The sequence below is a fragment of the Delphinus delphis genome, chromosome 7, assembly GCF_949987515.2.
Source record: "Delphinus delphis chromosome 7, mDelDel1.2, whole genome shotgun sequence".
Classification (NCBI taxonomy): domain Eukaryota; kingdom Metazoa; phylum Chordata; class Mammalia; order Artiodactyla; family Delphinidae; genus Delphinus; species Delphinus delphis.
The window spans coordinates 11,661,521-11,679,604 of NC_082689.1; the positions used below are offsets into that span (position 1 = coordinate 11,661,521).

The 18,084-nt window shown below is 38.7% G+C and overlaps 1 protein-coding gene across 1 annotated transcript in view; it reads left to right on the forward strand.

The window, feature by feature from the left end:
• Positions 1-18,084, forward strand: part of COL4A4 (collagen type IV alpha 4 chain) — a 134,953-nt gene that overhangs the window by 4,669 nt on the left and 112,200 nt on the right. Inside the window, exons 2-3 of the mRNA XM_060016014.1 lie at positions 12,457-12,623; positions 16,180-16,222. Of these exons, the coding sequence (XP_059871997.1) occupies positions 12,568-12,623; positions 16,180-16,222 (99 nt within the window). The 5' untranslated portion in view covers positions 12,457-12,567. The remainder of the gene's footprint in view (positions 1-12,456; positions 12,624-16,179; positions 16,223-18,084) is intronic.

The following is an 18,084-nucleotide window of genomic DNA, read 5'->3' on the forward strand; positions in this document are numbered from 1 at the left end:
AGTTAAAGTACACAATTCATGGAGTTCCACAGATGCATACAGCCTGTGAAATCAATAGCATGGTCCTGATACAGAGCTTTTCCATCACTCCCTGAAGTTTCCTCCTGTCCCGTTTCAGTCCATCTCTCACTCCCTGTCCATTCCCAGGCAACCACTGATCTGTTTCCTGTCGCTGTAGGTTGGTTAGCATTTTCTAGAATTTTATGTAAATGGAGTCGTACAGTGTGTACCCTTTGGTGTCTGGGTTCTTTGGCTCAACAGAACAATACTGAGATTGATCCATGTTACGTGTATCAGCAGTTTGTTCTGTTCTATAGCTGAGTAAAATTCCATTGTATGGACATCGCTTTTTTAAAGATCCAGTTACCTGTAGGACATTTGAATTGTTTCCAGTTTGGGGCTACTAGAGTACAGCTACTGTGACTATTTTTGTACAAGGCTTTGTGTGGACACGTGTTTCCACTTCTCTTGAATAAATACCTAGGAGCGAAATGGCTGGACCGTAGGGTAGATGTATATTTAATCATAAAAGAAAGAGTTTTCCAAAGTAGCTGTATCTTCATTCTCATCAGCAATGTATGAGAGTTCCAGTTCCTCCATGTATTTTTGGTGCCTTCTTTTGGTATTGCCAACTTTTTAAATTTTAGCTATTGAAATGGTTACACAGTGGCAGTTAACATGCTTTTGATTTCTCTAATAACTAGAGATGTTGAACATCTTTTCATGTACTTATTAACCGTTCAGAGAACTTTCGTGAAGTGTCTGCTCAGCTCTGTTCCCCATTTAAAAAATTGGTTGTTGTTCTTACCGTTGAGTCATAATAGCTACTTATATATTCTGGATACAAGATCTTTGCCAGATGTATATATTTTGAAGATTTCTCCCATTCTGTGGCTTTTCTTTTCATTTCCTTATTGGTGTCTTTTGAAGAGCAAATGTTTTTATTTTGATGAAGCTTGATTTATCAACCTTTTCCTTATGGTTTGTGCTTTTCCTGTTATCTGAGAAATCTTCACCTATGCTAACATTGCAAAGATTCTTCTTTGTTTTCTTCTTTTATAGTATTTTTACATTTAGATCCATGATCCATTTTGAGTTAATTTGGGAGTATGGCGTTAGGTAAGGATCTATTTTCTAACATTTTTTTCTGTATGGATATCGGGTTGTTCCAACACTATTTGTTGACTTTTTCTGTTAAATTGCCTTGGCACCTTCATGGAAAATCATTTGATCATCTCTGTTTGGGCCTTTTTGTTCTATTGATCTACACATCTCTTTTTTTTTTTTTTTACCAATACCATATTGTTCTTATTACTATAGCTTTATAACAGATCTTGGACTCAGGTAATATAAGTCCTCCAACTTTATTGCTCTTTTTAAAAATAGCTAATGCTATCCTAGTTCATTTGTGTTTACATAAATATGTAATTTGCTTTGCTAATATTGTGTTAAGGAGTGTCGTATTTATGTTCATTAAAGATATTGGTCTGTAGTTTTCTTGTAATATCCTTGTCTGTTTGGTACCTGAGTAATACTAAGCTTGTGACCAACGTTCTCTCTTCTATTTTCTGAAAGAGTGTGTGACGAATTGGTATTATTTCCATCTTAAATACCTGATAGAATTCACCAGTGAAGCCAACTGGTCCCGGAGTTTTCCTTGGGGAAGGTTTTTAACTACAAATTTAATTAATTATGAATTTAACTGTTATAGGGTTATTCAGATTTTCTATTGCTTCTTGTGCCAGTTTTGATAATTAGCATCTTTCATGAAATGTGTTCATTTCTTATACATTGCCAAGTTTATTTGTCTATATATCTGTAGTGGTTTTCTCTTTGTCATTTATGACATTGGTGATTTGTCAAGTTAATCTATTTTATTTACCTTTTCAAAAAAAAACAACCACTTTGGGTTTTATTGATTTCTCTTTATTGCTTGAGTATTTTCTCCGTTATTGATTTCCTCTTCTATCTTTATTATTTCCTACCTTTTACTTTAGGTTTAATTTGCTCTCCTTCTCTTAGTTTCCTAGGATAGGAACTTATAATTGATGATTAGACTTTTCTCTTTTCCTAATGTACACATTTATAGATCTAGTTTCTTTCTCTGCTCTGGGTAGGTTGTATCCCATAAGTTTTGATATGTTGTTTTCATTATCATTTAGTTCAAATTATTTTCTTCTTTGGCCCATGGGTTACTTGGGATGGATTAATTTCTAAATATTTTGAACTTTCCTATATGTTTTATTGTTGAGTTCTAATTTAATTCTCTGCAAGATTTTAGTCTTTTGAAATCTGTTGAGACTTGTTTTATGTTTTATTATATAATTAGTTTATCTTGGTGAACATACCATATCTACTTGAAAAGGATATATACTCTGCGGTTGTTGGGTGTAGTGTTATATATAAATAAATTAGGGCAAGGTAGTTGATAGTGTTGTTCAGATCTTCTGTGTCTTGACTGATATTTTCTACCTTGTTCTATCAGTTACCAAGAGAAGAGTTATTCTCCAACTATGTTTGAGAATTTATTTATTTCTCCCTTTAGTTTTTCAGTTTTTGCTTCATGTACTTTGAAATTCTGCTCTGAAGCCCATATGTTTGTAATATTTATCGATTTCTGATATATTAACTTTTTGATCATTATTGTCACTTTCCATCTTGAGGTCTCTTTTATGTGCTATTAATATAGCTTGTCCACCTTCTGAGATGGCCCACACTCTGTGGAGTGTGTCTCTCTGTAAATAAATCCACTTGTTACCTTAAAAATATATAGGTAGCTCATCTGCTTTCCTTATGCTTACGGTTTGTGTGGTGTATCTTTTTTCAGCCTTTTGTTTTCAATCTATTTGTGTCTTTTAATTTAAATTGTGTATCTTGTAGGCAGCATATACTTGGATTTTTCTTTTTTCTATTTTAAATCCAATATCTTGCCTTTAAATAGGAGTTTTTAGTGCATTTTCATGTAGTTGCTATAGTTGTTTTTAGGTCTGCCATCTCTCCATTTACTTTTTATCTATCTCATCTGTTTTTTGTTTCTTTTCTTCTTCCTAGCATTGTTTTGTGTTAATCAAATATTTTTTAGTGTTCCATTTAAATTTTTTTTGACTTCTAGTTATATCTCTCTGCATTGTTGTTAGTGGTTACTTTAGTGATTATAATATGCATCTTTAACTTTACCCAATCTACTTAAAAGTGATATTGAATTTTTGAATTCAGTTGAATTCAAATTGAATTCAGTAAGTTGAAAATTTGATTTACCGAATATTGAGTTCAGGTAAATCAAATTCACTTTTGTATCCATAGTGCCTAGTGCCTAGCATGGCATTTGATACAAAATGGGAAACTGACATATATTGACAGATATTTCGTGAATGAATAATAAGCATAGGTGTTTTTTATGTTGTATCAAAGTTATATAGAGATGATTCCAAAAAAAATTTTTTTTTGGTTAATGCCAGGCTAGTTAATAGAAAATCACTTTAAATTTTAACCGTTATTATATATTTAGTGGATTTGAATTTACAAATCCTGTAATTTTCTTATGTAGTTAAGATTCTATGTATTATTTTGTTTCATTCCCATATGTGTAAAGTTATAGTTGTAAAAATTTAACATAGACCTCTTCTTATCCTTAATTTCTGAAGTTTCAAAAATTTCTCATTTTCAAATTTTAGTGGGGAAATAATCTTACTTTAATAATGGAATTCTTTGTGGTTCTGTGAAACTTCCACCCACGGATTGTCTTGGCCATTCTGCCCACATGACATCCGTATCCAGTACACAGCACATTCTCTTGGCTTTGCTCAGTTATTTTCCAATGTGTAAATTTGACGCTGAAACACTAACTGTGTTTTATGATCTGTAGCAGACTACGAGATGGCATAGTTTTGAAGCCCAGGTTTGAGGGATGCCCTTCAATCTTTTATTAGGTTCCAGAGTGGCAGAAGCATTCCTAGAGGAGTCTAGCTCCAGGTCTTGTCCTATAGGGAGGAAGCCACTAGGAGACTCAGTCTCTAGAACCAACTCCTGCCGGAAGCAAGGCAAACAGGGGTGGGCACAAGACAGGATGCAACCATGAGGAAAAGCAGGTGGTTAAGCTCTCCTTAGAAAGGGCCCAAGATTCACACCAAGGCGGTTCTCCTTCCCCACTGAGACAAAGCTTTTCTCCTCTCTTGGAACCAATTGGACACCTGCCCCAGTATTTCTGTTTAACCTTAAAAGTTCATTTGAACACTTTTGTGAAATCTCTCTCTCTCTCTTTCTCTCTCTCTCTCTTTTTTTTTTGGCTTACATATCTGCCTGAAATACTTTAACTTTCCTATAATCTAGTTAGAAATGGTGCCTTAAGATCTCCAACTGTCCTACAGGAGTTCTAGAGTTGAAATTCCAAACATAAAGACCTTCACAGGAGAACTCTAGTTTTCTGGGATTCATGGGAAACTGAATGTCTATGTATCACAGTGCACTGTTTTTTTGGGGTTTTTTTTACATCTTTATTGGAATATAATTGCTTTACATTGGTGTGTTAGTTTCTTCTTTATAGCAAAGTGAATCAGTTATACATATGTTCCCATATCTCTTCCCTCTTGCGTCTCCCTCCCTCCCACCCTCCCTATCCCACCCCTCTAGGTGGTCACAAAGCACCGAGCTGATCTCCCTGTGCTATGCAGCTGCTCCCCACTAGCTATCTATTTTACGTTTGGTAGTGTATACATGTCCATGCGTCTCTCTCGCTTTGTCACAGCTTACCCTTCCCCCTCCCCATATCCTCAAGTCCATTCTCTAGTAGGTCTGTGTCTTTATTCCACAGTGCACTGTTGCATTTATAAATGACTTTCCCTGCTACTACTATATTGAAGGCTAAAGTTGTTCTTTCCGGAGACGAATTCCCCGAAACTTACCCATGAATTTTGAAGCTGTGCAGTGTAGTGGTTAATAAGGGAAACTTTAGAGTTTGAGCCCTGGAAATGTCTCATACTAACTGTCATTATTTGTAAAAGGACATAGTCATATTACTTACCTTGTGGGGTTATTGTGAAGATTGAAGATCTGTGTTAAACCTTTAGCACAGGGCTTAGCATGTAAGTTGCCTGCTGAAAATGCTGCTTATTATAATTTCTTATGGCGAGGAAGATGATGATGGCTTTCTGGTTGATAAAGCCAGATACTGACCTTTTCCTAAGAGTCCTCATAGAGTCCAGTTAACTCTGATTCTGACTATACTTGTCCCCCTGTATACCTTCTTCTACACCAACTGAAGAGTCATCCCTCTGGATAACTTCTCCTGACGTTATCAAAGGTACTTTAGGAGAGACTGTCACAGCTTATTTCTCCTTCTCATTTGCCAGATCTTCCTTCCTTCCCAGATCAAGTGTTGCCCCCCTCCTGAGGTCTGCCAGGCTTGCCCCACTTCCCAGTTTTCTAACCCTTCTCTAATTTATCGGGAGCTCGTTTTGCCTGCGTGGCAAATTAGGAAGGAAGGACATAAACATTTATCGAGCTGCTACCACATGCCAGAGACTGTGCTAGGCACGGATTGTGACTCAAGTAATTCTCTCAAGCATTCATTTTACATACTGAGAAATCAAGAGCTCAGGGTGGGTACAGACTTGCTCAGGGTTATACTGGTAAGTGATCAAGATCTGAACACAAGTCTTTGTAACTCTACAGTCCTGCATTCAGTCCCTCACCACGAGACCACAAGGTACCAGAAGAAGAAGGCAGCGGGTCTCTAGGGAGGAGGCAAGACGTCATCCAAAGCAAACGCGAGCCTTTCAGTACGTTGGTTGCGGGTGGGCACTTCCCAGTGGAATCAAGGCCTGTCACTGCCAGAGCTTACTCCAAAGGCAGCTCTCAGAGGTCTGAAAGGTCTAGGGAATCCAGAGTCGCTCCCCCTGCAGGTAGAATCACAGACCAAGAATAACCTGGGGGAGTAGTGCTTTTGACAAGAGACATCTAGCATTCTGAGTTAAGAATGTCATTCTTAACTTGGCGGTAAAGGGAGCATCTGGTTTTGAAAATCAGTTGTGTATTTGTGGAACCTATATCACCTGCATGTGTTTCCCACGTGGTGACATTATTAAGACTGTGGTCAAATGTTCTGTTGGTTTTGGGAGGAGACCTCATGGAGAAAAACGGTAATAAAAGCCTATATTGGCAGAATGGTGGATTAGCTGACATATTGTCCATTTGGCCCTGGACTAGCAAAGTCAACTCCAAGGTCAACTGAGGCCTGTGCAGCACTCTCAAACAATTCAGCTGAACCTAGGGGGAAGGCAAGGCGGGGGCAAGCCTGGCCGGAATCCAGCAACATTCTGGATTGGAGCTCACGTTGGAACTTAGAGATATTCTCAAGAATTTACTTGAGCAGTTCTCAAGTTTTCCCCGGTTCCTTCTCAGGGAACATGATGCTCCAGCCACATTCCAGTAGTGCATGGACCACACAGATTCGTGACTTGCTTTCAAAACCTTGTGATGTTTGACGGGATTGACTGTTTTCGCTAAAAAGCTGAAATCAACCTGAAGGCTTTGAAAGTCTGCAGGTAGAGTCAACCCAAAGATACGGGGTTTTAGAAAGTAACCAACTTGGATGTTGGGAAAAGGTCAGGTGACTTAACAGGGAAAGCATGAGCCTCTAAGTAGATATCCAGCCACCAGGCATGCCATTCTTTTTCTGGGAGCGTTTTTCTAACCCCTGAGGCCCCTTGCTTATATCTTTACAAAAGCTGAGCCTTTAGGAATTCTATTTTGGAAAGATAAAGGTATACAAAAATAGGTGTTCAGACCATCCAAAAAATTTAGGCTTGGAAAGAGAGTCTTCAGATAGCTCAGTGTCAGAAAGTCAAAGGAAAGACCATGTAGTCAGTGAGTTAATAAGAAATGATTTCCCTGAAAGAACAAATATTGTTAAAAAGAGCTCAGAGACTTAATGTTACCTGGGAAAAGAAAAGACATTATGTTTCTGCTACCTTTTGTAACTGGAAGATTCCACTCCTCAGTCTCCTGTTTATCTGGTCCTCCAATCTTGGCCATTGCCCCCCGCCCATCCCCCAATTGATGAGAACTCCAGCACGGTGTATTTCTATTCAAGATTGGGTTGCAGAGAAAACAAATTCCCCATGGTACAGAGAATGATTTGGAAGATCTCAGATCCTGTTCCCAGACCTAGCCTTTGGAAAATTTTGGGCACAGACTCCTAAGCAGTCCCAGGGGAATTGGAGTCCAGGAATTTTCATAAAGGAGTGAAGAAAAAAAAATAATCCCAGGGAGTTGGAGGAAGAGAACACAATGATATCTGCTGAATATGCATGCTAGAAATTACTGATATAAATACGCTGCTGGGCAAGAGCCTATGGACTTGGTCAGTGAGGGAGATGGATGTCAAAGGCCCAGGGCACGGACGTTCAGCTTCCCTGTTGCGGGTGGGTGGCTTCAAATGAGCTCCCTGAGGTATGTCGCAGCCTTGGGAGCAGCTGTGATGAGGACAGTGCTTTTTATCGGACTCTGCTGCTTGAGAGGTCAATTTGCTCAAGAAAAGGGAATTGACTGCAAGACTGCGTCAGGAATTGGGGGGGCTCTCGGGAAGGAGCCGGTTTTTTCATCCTCTCATGAGACCATCTGTCTTTCTCTTTTTGCGTTTTCCTCTCTTGGAAACAGCTTTTTCTGATTACTTAGCTTATCTGTTTCCTCTGAACTGGGGCTTGCACTTGGCCTTGACTTGTCCCAGTTTTCTAACGCCTGGCTGTACTTCAGGATGTACTGGATGCGTCCTTCCTCCCTCATCTCCCTTTCTTCTCTCAGTGTCCTAATTTCAGAGGACTGGTTCAGAAGATGTTTTTGTACCATCTTCTGGCCCAGAGTTCTGTGTTACCAAGCCAAGCTCTGGGTTGGGTCAAGCTTTGGTTATTCCCCAAGTTTCCGTGTGCCTGGGGAGATGGAATCAGGTGGTGAAAACCTGGTCGTGCCCCCAATTAAGAGCCAAAGGTGGGGACTTAGGGGGCTCTGATACAGCACTCCATAGCACTCACCACTCCCTTCTTGAGAATAACAGTTGGCAGAATAAAGCACACCCTTTGAAAGGTACAGAAGCTTTGAAAAAGTTTCCAAGGTAGGCATTCTCCCAGAGCTGTTGTTTCTATATGTTTTAGTGGCATTGCATTTGGGTTGTTTAGGCTTTTTTTTTTTTTTTTTTTTTGATAGACTCCAATTAGAAACATACTGTCTTGGCCACTCCTATGTGATGACAGCCTTTTATTTATGAGAAGATAGGTTAGAGGGATGCTGTTCTGGGGTGTTTTTATTTGGTGTCATCAAAAGCATGGTTGAGACCAAAGGTTTTTTGCTCTTAACACAGGCAGTTGCAACAAAGGAAATCCTCGTAGACTGTTGTGGGTACCATGTGTGACAGCCTTTTGGGAACTGTAGAGTGCTGTACACACCGCTGTTCACGGTGTCTAGCTGACAGCCAGATGGGCCTTTACTTAGCTGTGACCTAGGAGCTGCACCCTAGGCTGGAGAACAGTCCTAAAGTCTCTGCAACTCCTCTGTAGCTTTGTTTTCAGGCTAGACAGATGCGTGGAATGAGCAAGTAGTCATGCTAGGCTTTCTCTAGGTAAAACAGTGAACAAGGCAGTGGTTTTCCTTTTTGCAGCTCGTCTAAAGCACAGAGCCCCAAACTGAGGTACATGTACCCTTGGGAGACCAAAAGATTCTTAAAAGTTATGCAAGCAGCTTGGACAAGTAATTAAAGGAATTAATTTCTCAACTGTTACAGATATTATTTCTTAGGGTTGTTCTATCTGAAAATGGGCCTTTGGACTAGGTTCTCACCACCGCTTTCACAACTGTCCTTCTACTTTTCAAAAGAAAGGCATACCTCCACCCCATCCCTCTGCCCCATCCATCCCAAATGTTACCAGCCTGCTTTGTCCAGACCGTTTGTGGGGCCGGATGAAGGGTGTTGAGAACAGAAAGCATCTACCTTCTGGGCTGCACATCCCCTGGACCACTTGGTTTCCCACTTTCTGTTTTCATCACGATTGAAGGAAGACTCTATCAAGTGGTAGATCTTTCAAAATGATTCCTGAGGATAAATTCTATATTGCTTTTGATATGCAACTCAAGAGAAGTTCTCAGAATTGAGTGACATTTGTGTTACAAATTCCTTCCATTCATAACTTCTGAACTTTGTGAATAAGTTTTATTAGGCTTTACAGCTTTAAAAATTAAAATGGAAGTAACATTGTTGCTGAACCTCATTCCAGTAAGAAGTATTATTACTCTAGGGCTAAATAAACTAACTGAGAAACAAAAGAGCCCACTTCTTTCATTGCCAATGACATTTCCAATATAATTTCACTTTTAATGTTTAGTAATTGTTTATAAAGATTTAAATTTATTTATGTCTTTGATGAATCATATACTACTAATAATCATAACAATAAGTCAATCCGGGAGAAAAATCTTTTTTAAGATTCAGAGATTTGTGACTATAAGAAATTAAAAAAATATCGAATTTATATGTATTTTTGTTGCAGAGAAGTAGTGTGGGGTGATCAATATGATTTTCAAGTATAAAATTATATTGCACAAGGATATATGTGGGGGAGTGGAATGGAAAGACAAAATCATGAAGAAAAATAATGTTAAAAACCGTGTGCATATATTTTATACTGATGATGGTGAAAATCAGATTGCCTGGTATTGTGATGTACTGGCTACAGCTAAAATAGTGCTGCAATAAAAACAATAAAATAGTTTTTTATTTTTTATAAAAAATAGTTTTTTATTTTTATAGTTTTTTAAAAACTATAAAATAGTTTTATTTTATAGGTAACCATTTACAATGTTCCAAATTATACTCCTTGCAATAAAAAGATTAAAGATTTTATATGTTAACTTTAAAAAAGGAAGAGAGGGTTCAAATAGGTTTTTCAAAATTCTGATGGGAGTTTGAGAGCAGAAAAGTCTGAAGGCTGGGGTGTCAGTTGGGAGAAGGGACATATGTTGGAGTCCAGAAATCCAGATTCTGCCATTTAGTAGCTCTGCAACTTTGCACAATTAATTAAATTGATCCAGTGTCCTTTTTTTTTTTGTTTCCGGTCGTGCTGTGGGGCTTGTAGGATTTTAGTTCCCTGACCAGGGACTGAACCCTGGCCCATGGCATTGAGAGCGCGGAGTTCTTAACCACTGGACGGCTGCCAGGGAATTCCCCAGTTTGCTTTTCTTACACAATGAAAATAATACTTTTCTTGCTAAACTGTGGTGAAAAGAGGTGACTTGATTGTGGGCAACACTCTAGGCAGAGGGTCCTACGTATAATCAGTAAGTGTTGGTTTCTCATTACTTCTTCCAATGCCATTATGATTTTTCTCTCCATCTCCTTCATTCTCCCTTCTTCTACCGTCTTGTATATTCAAAATTAGCCTCATCTTACACCCCCTATTAAATATATTTGATTCACATTTGAAAGGTCCCAGAGTGTCTTCTATAAGTCCATTCATCCAACAGATATACATTGGGTACTTATTATATTTCAGAGACTATTATGGCACTGGGGATAAACGTGTGAATAAAAAAAGATGAAATCCCTATTGTCATAGAGCTTATATAGTAACTAAGTGCATGGTGATGGGAATGCATTGGCTACTCCCAGCATAGCAGTGTCCTCTCACTGTTAGTTAATGTCCTTTCACATTGGACAGTCCCACTGACTAATGGGAGACCAGTTAGGTTCCTGCAGGTTGGTTCAGCTGTCCATTCATGCATCTATCCACCCAGCCATCTTTTCAATTAAAATGTACTGAGACACTCCTAGATGTTAGGGCCACCATCAGACATTCTTCCTCTGAAAGGTGACCACAGCAACACACTATTTTAACAAAATCCCCTTGATGCATGCTTTATCACAATACGTCTGGAGACTAATTGCATGATGTATCTATTTTTTGGTTAAAATGCAAATACCTTTGGTTTTCTTTAAGTTTTGACCGTGTTTCCTATTTGTTTAAAATATCAAATACATTTTGAATGATTCAAACCAATTTGTGTATTCCTCATAAAACAATAATTTGTTTTACTGAGACTTGCTTCTGGAATGCAAGTAAAAAAATATTTTAAATGATGGATTTAGGGATGGGAGAAGATCTAGGTACTCAAAGTGATTCTGTTTCTACTTGGTTTTGAGACTATCATGGAATGTTGTTCCACCACTTACTTGGAAAACTAGTCTTTCATAAATGCAACACTGAATTAGTTTATCCAGATTTTATCCAGAAGTTTAAAAATAGTTTGTAACATTCTACACTCCCAGTTTCCTTCTCTCTACCCAATTCTTACAGATACAGGTCTTCAGAGAAGCCAAAGTTTTAAAGATGAGACATTTCAGTTCGTTCGGCCAAAGAGATCTTTTATCAAAGCATACAGTTCTTTGAGTCAAAATATTTTTTCTTTTTTAAAATTGGGATAAAGTTCACAAAATAAAACACCCCATCTTTACTCTTTTAAAGTTTATAATTCAGTGGTTTTTAGTGTTCTTAGAGTGTTGTGCAACCATCACCACTGTCCAGTTCCAGAACATTTCCATCACCCCAACTCTCCCCTTCTCCAACCCCTGATAATTACTAATCTATCTTCTGTCTGCATGAAGTTGCCTATTCGGGACATTCCATATACATGGAATTATACAGTATGTGATTTCTTTCACTTGGGATAATGTTTTCAAGGTTCATCCATGTTGTAGCACGGATTGGTACTTCACTGCTTTTTATGGTCGAATAGTATTCCATTGTATGGATGTAGCATGTTTTGCTTATCTATTCATCAGTTGAAGTGGGTCGTTCCCACATTTTGGCTATTACAAATAATGCTGCAGTAAATATTCATGTACAAGTTTACGTGTGAACATAGGTTGTCAGTTCTCTCGGGTATATACCTAGGAATGAAATTGCTGGGTCATATGGTAACTCTATGTTTAACTTTTTGACAACCTGCCAGAATGTTGTACCATTTTACATAAAAACATGTTTATATGTATTTGCTGTATGTAGGCAAAATGTGTATTTCTATACTAGGGGATTCCTTTTTAGTTTCAAAAAATAAAAAAAGCACTTGAAAGAATTGTAGCTTGGATTTTTAAGAGAAAAGATTAAATAGAAGAAAATTCCCCTTAGCAAAATGAAGCAATATTTTTTGTACAAGCATTACATACATATATCTTTTCATTTCTCAAAAATATATTTATGCTGTAAAGAATTTGAGAATATTTTTACTTGTAAGAATTAAAAATTAAGTATTCAGTTTAACCATTGCTAAGAAAAGATTGTTATGTCAAAACACTGTTGAAGTTCCCCTTTAGAAAATATTTCCATCACTGACTCTGAATGATGAAAGTAATTATTTTCAACATTATAATGCATACTCTGTTTTAAGAGATATATTTATATTTAACATATACAGACTTTAAACCCAGGACATAGAACCTCACTTGTAGATGAGAGTCTTCTGGAAGAGAAGAGTGGCAGAATTTTTTTTAAGTACCAAGATTTGACTATGAAGTAATTCGTGCACATGGCATTGGTAAGGCGCTCTTTCAGGTGGATCAAGCCCTTGGCCACAGATTCCTGGTGAGTGTCCTCAAGTACGATCACTGGTTTTTATTTAATAATTTCCCCTAAAGGTTGGTTCTGCAGGTGTAAATTATCTGAATGCTTCACATGTCCAAAAGCCCAATTGTTCCAGAAATCTATGGATTATGCCTGCTGCCGTTCTGTGATTCATTTTTATTATTAAACAGCAGTCCTCTCTCCTCTCCGCCAGTTGCACCCACATGATCACCCAGTGGGAGGACGCACAAGGCTACAGATTCTTGCTCTCCTATTCACTGGGTTTGAATAGCAAAAACCTTCTCATATGTCCAGAGCAGCAGGGTCCCTATAACTCGGAGAGTTAGGACAATGCACTTCATGAGTGGGGTAGGCAGAATAATGACCACACCCTAATCCCCAGAGCCTCTGAACGTGCTCTGCTATGTAGCAAGGGGGAATTATGGTTGTCGATGAAATTAAGGTTGCTAATCCGCTGACCTTGCCATGGGGAAATTATCCTGGATTATCTGGGTGGGCCCAGTATAATTAAAAGGGTCCCTAGAAGCAAAAGAGGAAGGCAGAAGAGTGAGAATCGAGAAGGAGAGGTGATGAAAAGAGCAGAGGTCAGAGGGTTGCAGCAAGGGAGAGACTCAGCTGGTCACCGCTGGCTTTGAAGGTGGAATAGACCATGAGCCAGGGAATGCAGGCAGCCTTTAGAATCTGGAAAAAGCAAGGAAACTGAGTCTCCCTTGGAGCCTCCAGAAGGAACACAGCCCTGCCAGCACCTTGATCTTCTGCCAGTGAGACCTACTTCAGACTTCTGACCTCCAGAACCATAAGAGAATAAATTTGTATTGTTTTCAGCCAGTGAGTTTGTGGTCATGTGTTACAGCAGCAGTAGGAAACTAATATGAGATTATTCGAGGTGACTAAAAAAAATTTTGGGAATTAAGACAGGGAAATGTTAAACGGTGAAAAATGTGAGAAGTTTTGGAGCTGATGAATATGTATTGATGGGCAGTGAAGGGAGAGAGGGGGATGGGAGGGAGGACGCAATTCTTTCAGAAATGCAGCCAAGTCTTATTTATTTGGAGCGAATGTGAAGCAAACTGCAACGTACTCTTAATTTTGAATTGTTCTTTAAAAAAAAAAAAAAGTAACCCCACTCCTAAGCATATATCTGGAAAAGATGAAAATTCTAATTCAAAAAGGTAACATGAACCCCTGTGTTCATAGCAGCACTATTTACAATAGTCAAGACATAGAAGCAACCTAAGTGTCCGTCGACAGATGAATAGATAAAGAAGATATGGTGTAGATATATGCAATAGAATATTACTCAGCCATAAAAAAGTATAAAATAATGCCATTTGTGGCAGCATGGATGCAACTAGAAATGATCATACTAAGTGAAGTCAAACAGAGAAAAACAAATATCATGTGATATTGCTTATATGTGGAATCTAAAAAAATGATACTAATGAACTTATTTACAAAACAGAAACAGACTCACAGACATAGAAAACAAACATATGGTTACCAAAGGGGAAAGAGAGGGAAAGGATAAATTAGGAGTTTGGGATTAACAGATGCACACTACTATATATAAAATAGATAATCAACAAGGACTTACTGTGTAGCACAGGGAACTATATTCGGTATCTTGTAATATATATTGGAAAAGAATCTGAAAAAGAATGTGTGCATATATATATCTGTATCAGTTTACTGTAGACCTAAAACTAACACAGCATTGTAAATCAACTATAATTTAAAAAAAAAACATAAAAAATAGAATTGCCTTATTTTTTTAAAAACGTGCTGTATTAAAAAAAAAAGGAATTGCCTTATTTTTAAATATATTAAGCAGCGGGAGGAACAAATGGGGGATGGGGTGGGGGGAGAAGGGACAGTCACAGGGATTCCGATCTGTTCGAGTGCCACCTCCCAGCCACTCTGCCTACAGCCTTTTGGGCACGTTATCCAACATTTCTGAGTCAGTTTGCTCTGGTGTAAAATGTGGAAAAACCTACGTTGCCTACAATTTTAATGAGACTATATATACGGAGGCCAAAATTGCTATAAGATGTAACCTGTCCTTATTTACAAATGTCCAAAGGGATAACGACCTGATTAAACAACAGTTGTTGTAAATACTTTTTGATTTAAAACAGTTTATTCCCTCTATTTAACACGTCTTTCCCCTTTTTCTTTTCTGATTTACTCCATTACTACACTGAAATGCCACCCTGGCCTATACTGGAATTGTCATGAATTCCAAGAGAAGGGTCGCGGAGAAGGGGGACTTTAGTGTGGAGGCCCGTGAGTGTGGGCCGGACCCACTCCCAGTCCCCCATCTCCTAGCCTGGGTCTCACGCAGAGGCACGGCTCTGTAGGTTTCTGTAATGCTTATCAGCATCTCAACGCAAGAAGAAGGAGCCGAGGATGGAAAAATAAGCCTCCTTTGGACAGGAGGTTTCAGAGAGGAGAAGGCTCTACACGAAAAAAGGGACAAGGGTGGCAGAGAAATCACAGCCCGAGTCTGGGCCCCAGTTCTCCTCCCATCCAAGCTCTGTTTTAAGGATTCAATGCGATGACGGATGTGGAAGCTCTTGGACGGTCATAAGCCCGAGGCAGACATATGCAGTTTTGAGTGGTTGTCCTAGTCACTCCAGGCTGCTGTGACACATACCATCGACTGGGGGGCTTATGAGCAATACAAATTTATTTCTCACAGTTCTGGAGGCTGACGGTCTGAGATCCGGGTATCAGCATGGGCATGTTTTTGTGAGGACGCTCTCCTGGGTTGCAGACTGCTGGCTTCTCATCGTATCCTCACATGGGAGAAGGACTGAGAGAGAGCTCTCCAGGTCCTTTTAGAAGGGGAATAATCCTATTCACAAGGACTGCACCCTCATGACCTAATACTCCCAAAGGCCCCACCTCCTAATACTATCACATGGGGCTTAGGATTTCAACATATGAATTGGGGTAGGACACACACATTCAGTCTTTTTTTGGTTGCATCTTTCCTGTTAAAATTTCTCTATAATAATGATGTTACCCCAGTTGGATTTCTGCCTCACTTATAAGACCCTGAACTACCTAACTCTCCCCTGACTTGTTCGTATTGTTTCCCAAACCGTCTCCCCAGTCCGGTTAGGTTTCTTCCATCCTCCCTCCTTCCGGCTGGTTCCACTTAACAGCATCCAGGATACACTAGTCTTTGCAGCAGTTCCTGGACAAGGCTGCCTCCTTCCAGCTCTCCTCTAGTTTTCATTATGAGAGTCGTCTCCCTCCAATCATCCGTCCATCCAGGTCTCACCTTCCAAGTGTCCCCACCGCACCCAGCACAATGAGGACCACACCAAAGGTTGTGAGTACTTGACTGATTAAAAGGAGGAAATGTAGTGATGATATCCAGAGAGAGGATAACATTTATCTTGTCACTTGTGACAATCAACTGGCAACAGTAACCTTATTGGAAACTAAAAAAAAAGGTTTCTGGAGTTAATTCTTGTGTTCTTTTTCTTTTTAGTTTGTTTTGCATTAAAACCAGCAGTTTAAATTAATCCGCGTTTTTGCTTTTTCGTAGGTTGCTCGTACTTATTCTCTTTTCTGTACAACATGTGTACGGGGTAAGTCCATTAATGAGCTCTGATTGCATGTTGAAAATTCACTGTATTGAATGAATCATTTTTATTATACTTTTTTAACCATTTTTAAAAATGCAAGTATAGTTAATTTACAATATTGTGTTAGTTTCAGGTGTACAGCAAAGTGATTCTGTTTATCTATCTATCTATCTATATCTTGATTCTTTTCCATTATAGGTTATTACAAGATATTTAATATAGTTCCCTGTGCTATGCAGTAGGTCCCTGTTGGTTATCTGTTTTATATATAGTAGTGTGTATATGTTAATCCCAAACTCCTAATTTATCCCTCCCCTCCTTTCCCCTTTTGTAACCATAAGTTTGTTTTCTGTGTCTGTGAGTCTATTTCTGTTTTGTAAATAAATTCATTTGCATCATTTTTTTAGATTCCACATATAAGCGATATCATATATTTGTCCTTCTCTGGCTTATTTCACTTAGTATGATAATTTCTAGGTCCATCCATATTGCTGCAAATGGCATGATTTCATTCTTTTTTATGGCTAATATACCATTTGTTTTATATATATATATATATATATATATATATATATTTACCACATCTTCTTTATCCATTCATCTGTTAATAGACATTTAAGTTGCTTCCATGTCTTGGCTATTGTAAATAGTGCTGCTATGAACATTGGGGTGCATGTATTTTTTCAAATTAGAGTTTTCTCTGGATAAATACCCAGAAGTGGGATTTCAGGATCACATGGTAACTCTATTTTCAGATTTTTAAGGAACCTCCATACTGTTCCTCATAGTGCCTGAACCAATTTATATTCCCACCAGCAGTGTAGGAGGGTTCCCTTTTCTCCACACCTTCTCCAGCATTTATTATTTGTAGACTTTTTTTTTTTTTTTTTGCGGTACGCGGGCCTCTCACTGCTGTGGCCCCTCCCGTTGTGGAGCACAGGCTCTGGACGCGCAGGCTCAGCGTCCATGGCTCACGGGCCCAGCCGCTCCGCGGCATGTGGGATCTTCCCGGACCGGGGTATGAACCCGTGTCCCCTGCATCGGCAGGCGGACTCTCAACCACTGCACCACCCGGGAAGCCCTATTTGTAGACTTTTTGATGATGGACATTCTGACTGGTGTGATACCTCATTGTAGTTTTGATTTGCATTTCTCTGATACTTAGCAGTATTGAGCATCTTTTCATGTGCCTCTTGGCCATCTGTATGTCTTCTTTGGAGAAATGTCTATTTAGGTCTTTTACCCGTTTTTTATTTGGTTGTTTGGCTTTTTTTTATATTAAGCTGTATGAGCTGTTTGTGTATTTTGGAAATTAATTCCTTATCAGTAGCATCATTTGCAAATATTTTCTCCCAGTCCATAAGTTGTCTTTCCATTTTGTTTATGGTTTCTTTTGCTTTGACAAAGATTTTAAGTTTAATTAGGTCTCATTTGTTTATTTTTGTTTTTATTTCCATTACCCTAGGAGGCAGATCCAAAAAAATTTTGCTGCAATTTATGTCAAAGGGTGTTTTGCCTATGTTTTCCTCTGGGAGTTTTATAGTATCCTATCTTACAATTAGGTCATTAATCCATTTTTTTTTAACATCTTTATTGGAGTATAATTGCTTTACAGTGGTGTGTTAGTTTCTGCTTTACAACAAAATGAATCAGTTATATATATACATATGTTCCCATATCTCTTCCCTCTTGCGTCGCCCTCCCTCCCACCCTCCCTATCCCACCCCTCCAGGTGATCACAAAGCACCGAGCTGATCTCCCTGTGCTATGCGGCTGCTTCCCACTAGCTATCTACCTTACATTTGGTAGTGTATATATGTCCGTGCCTCTCTCTCGCTTTGTCACAGCTTACCCTTCCCCCTCCC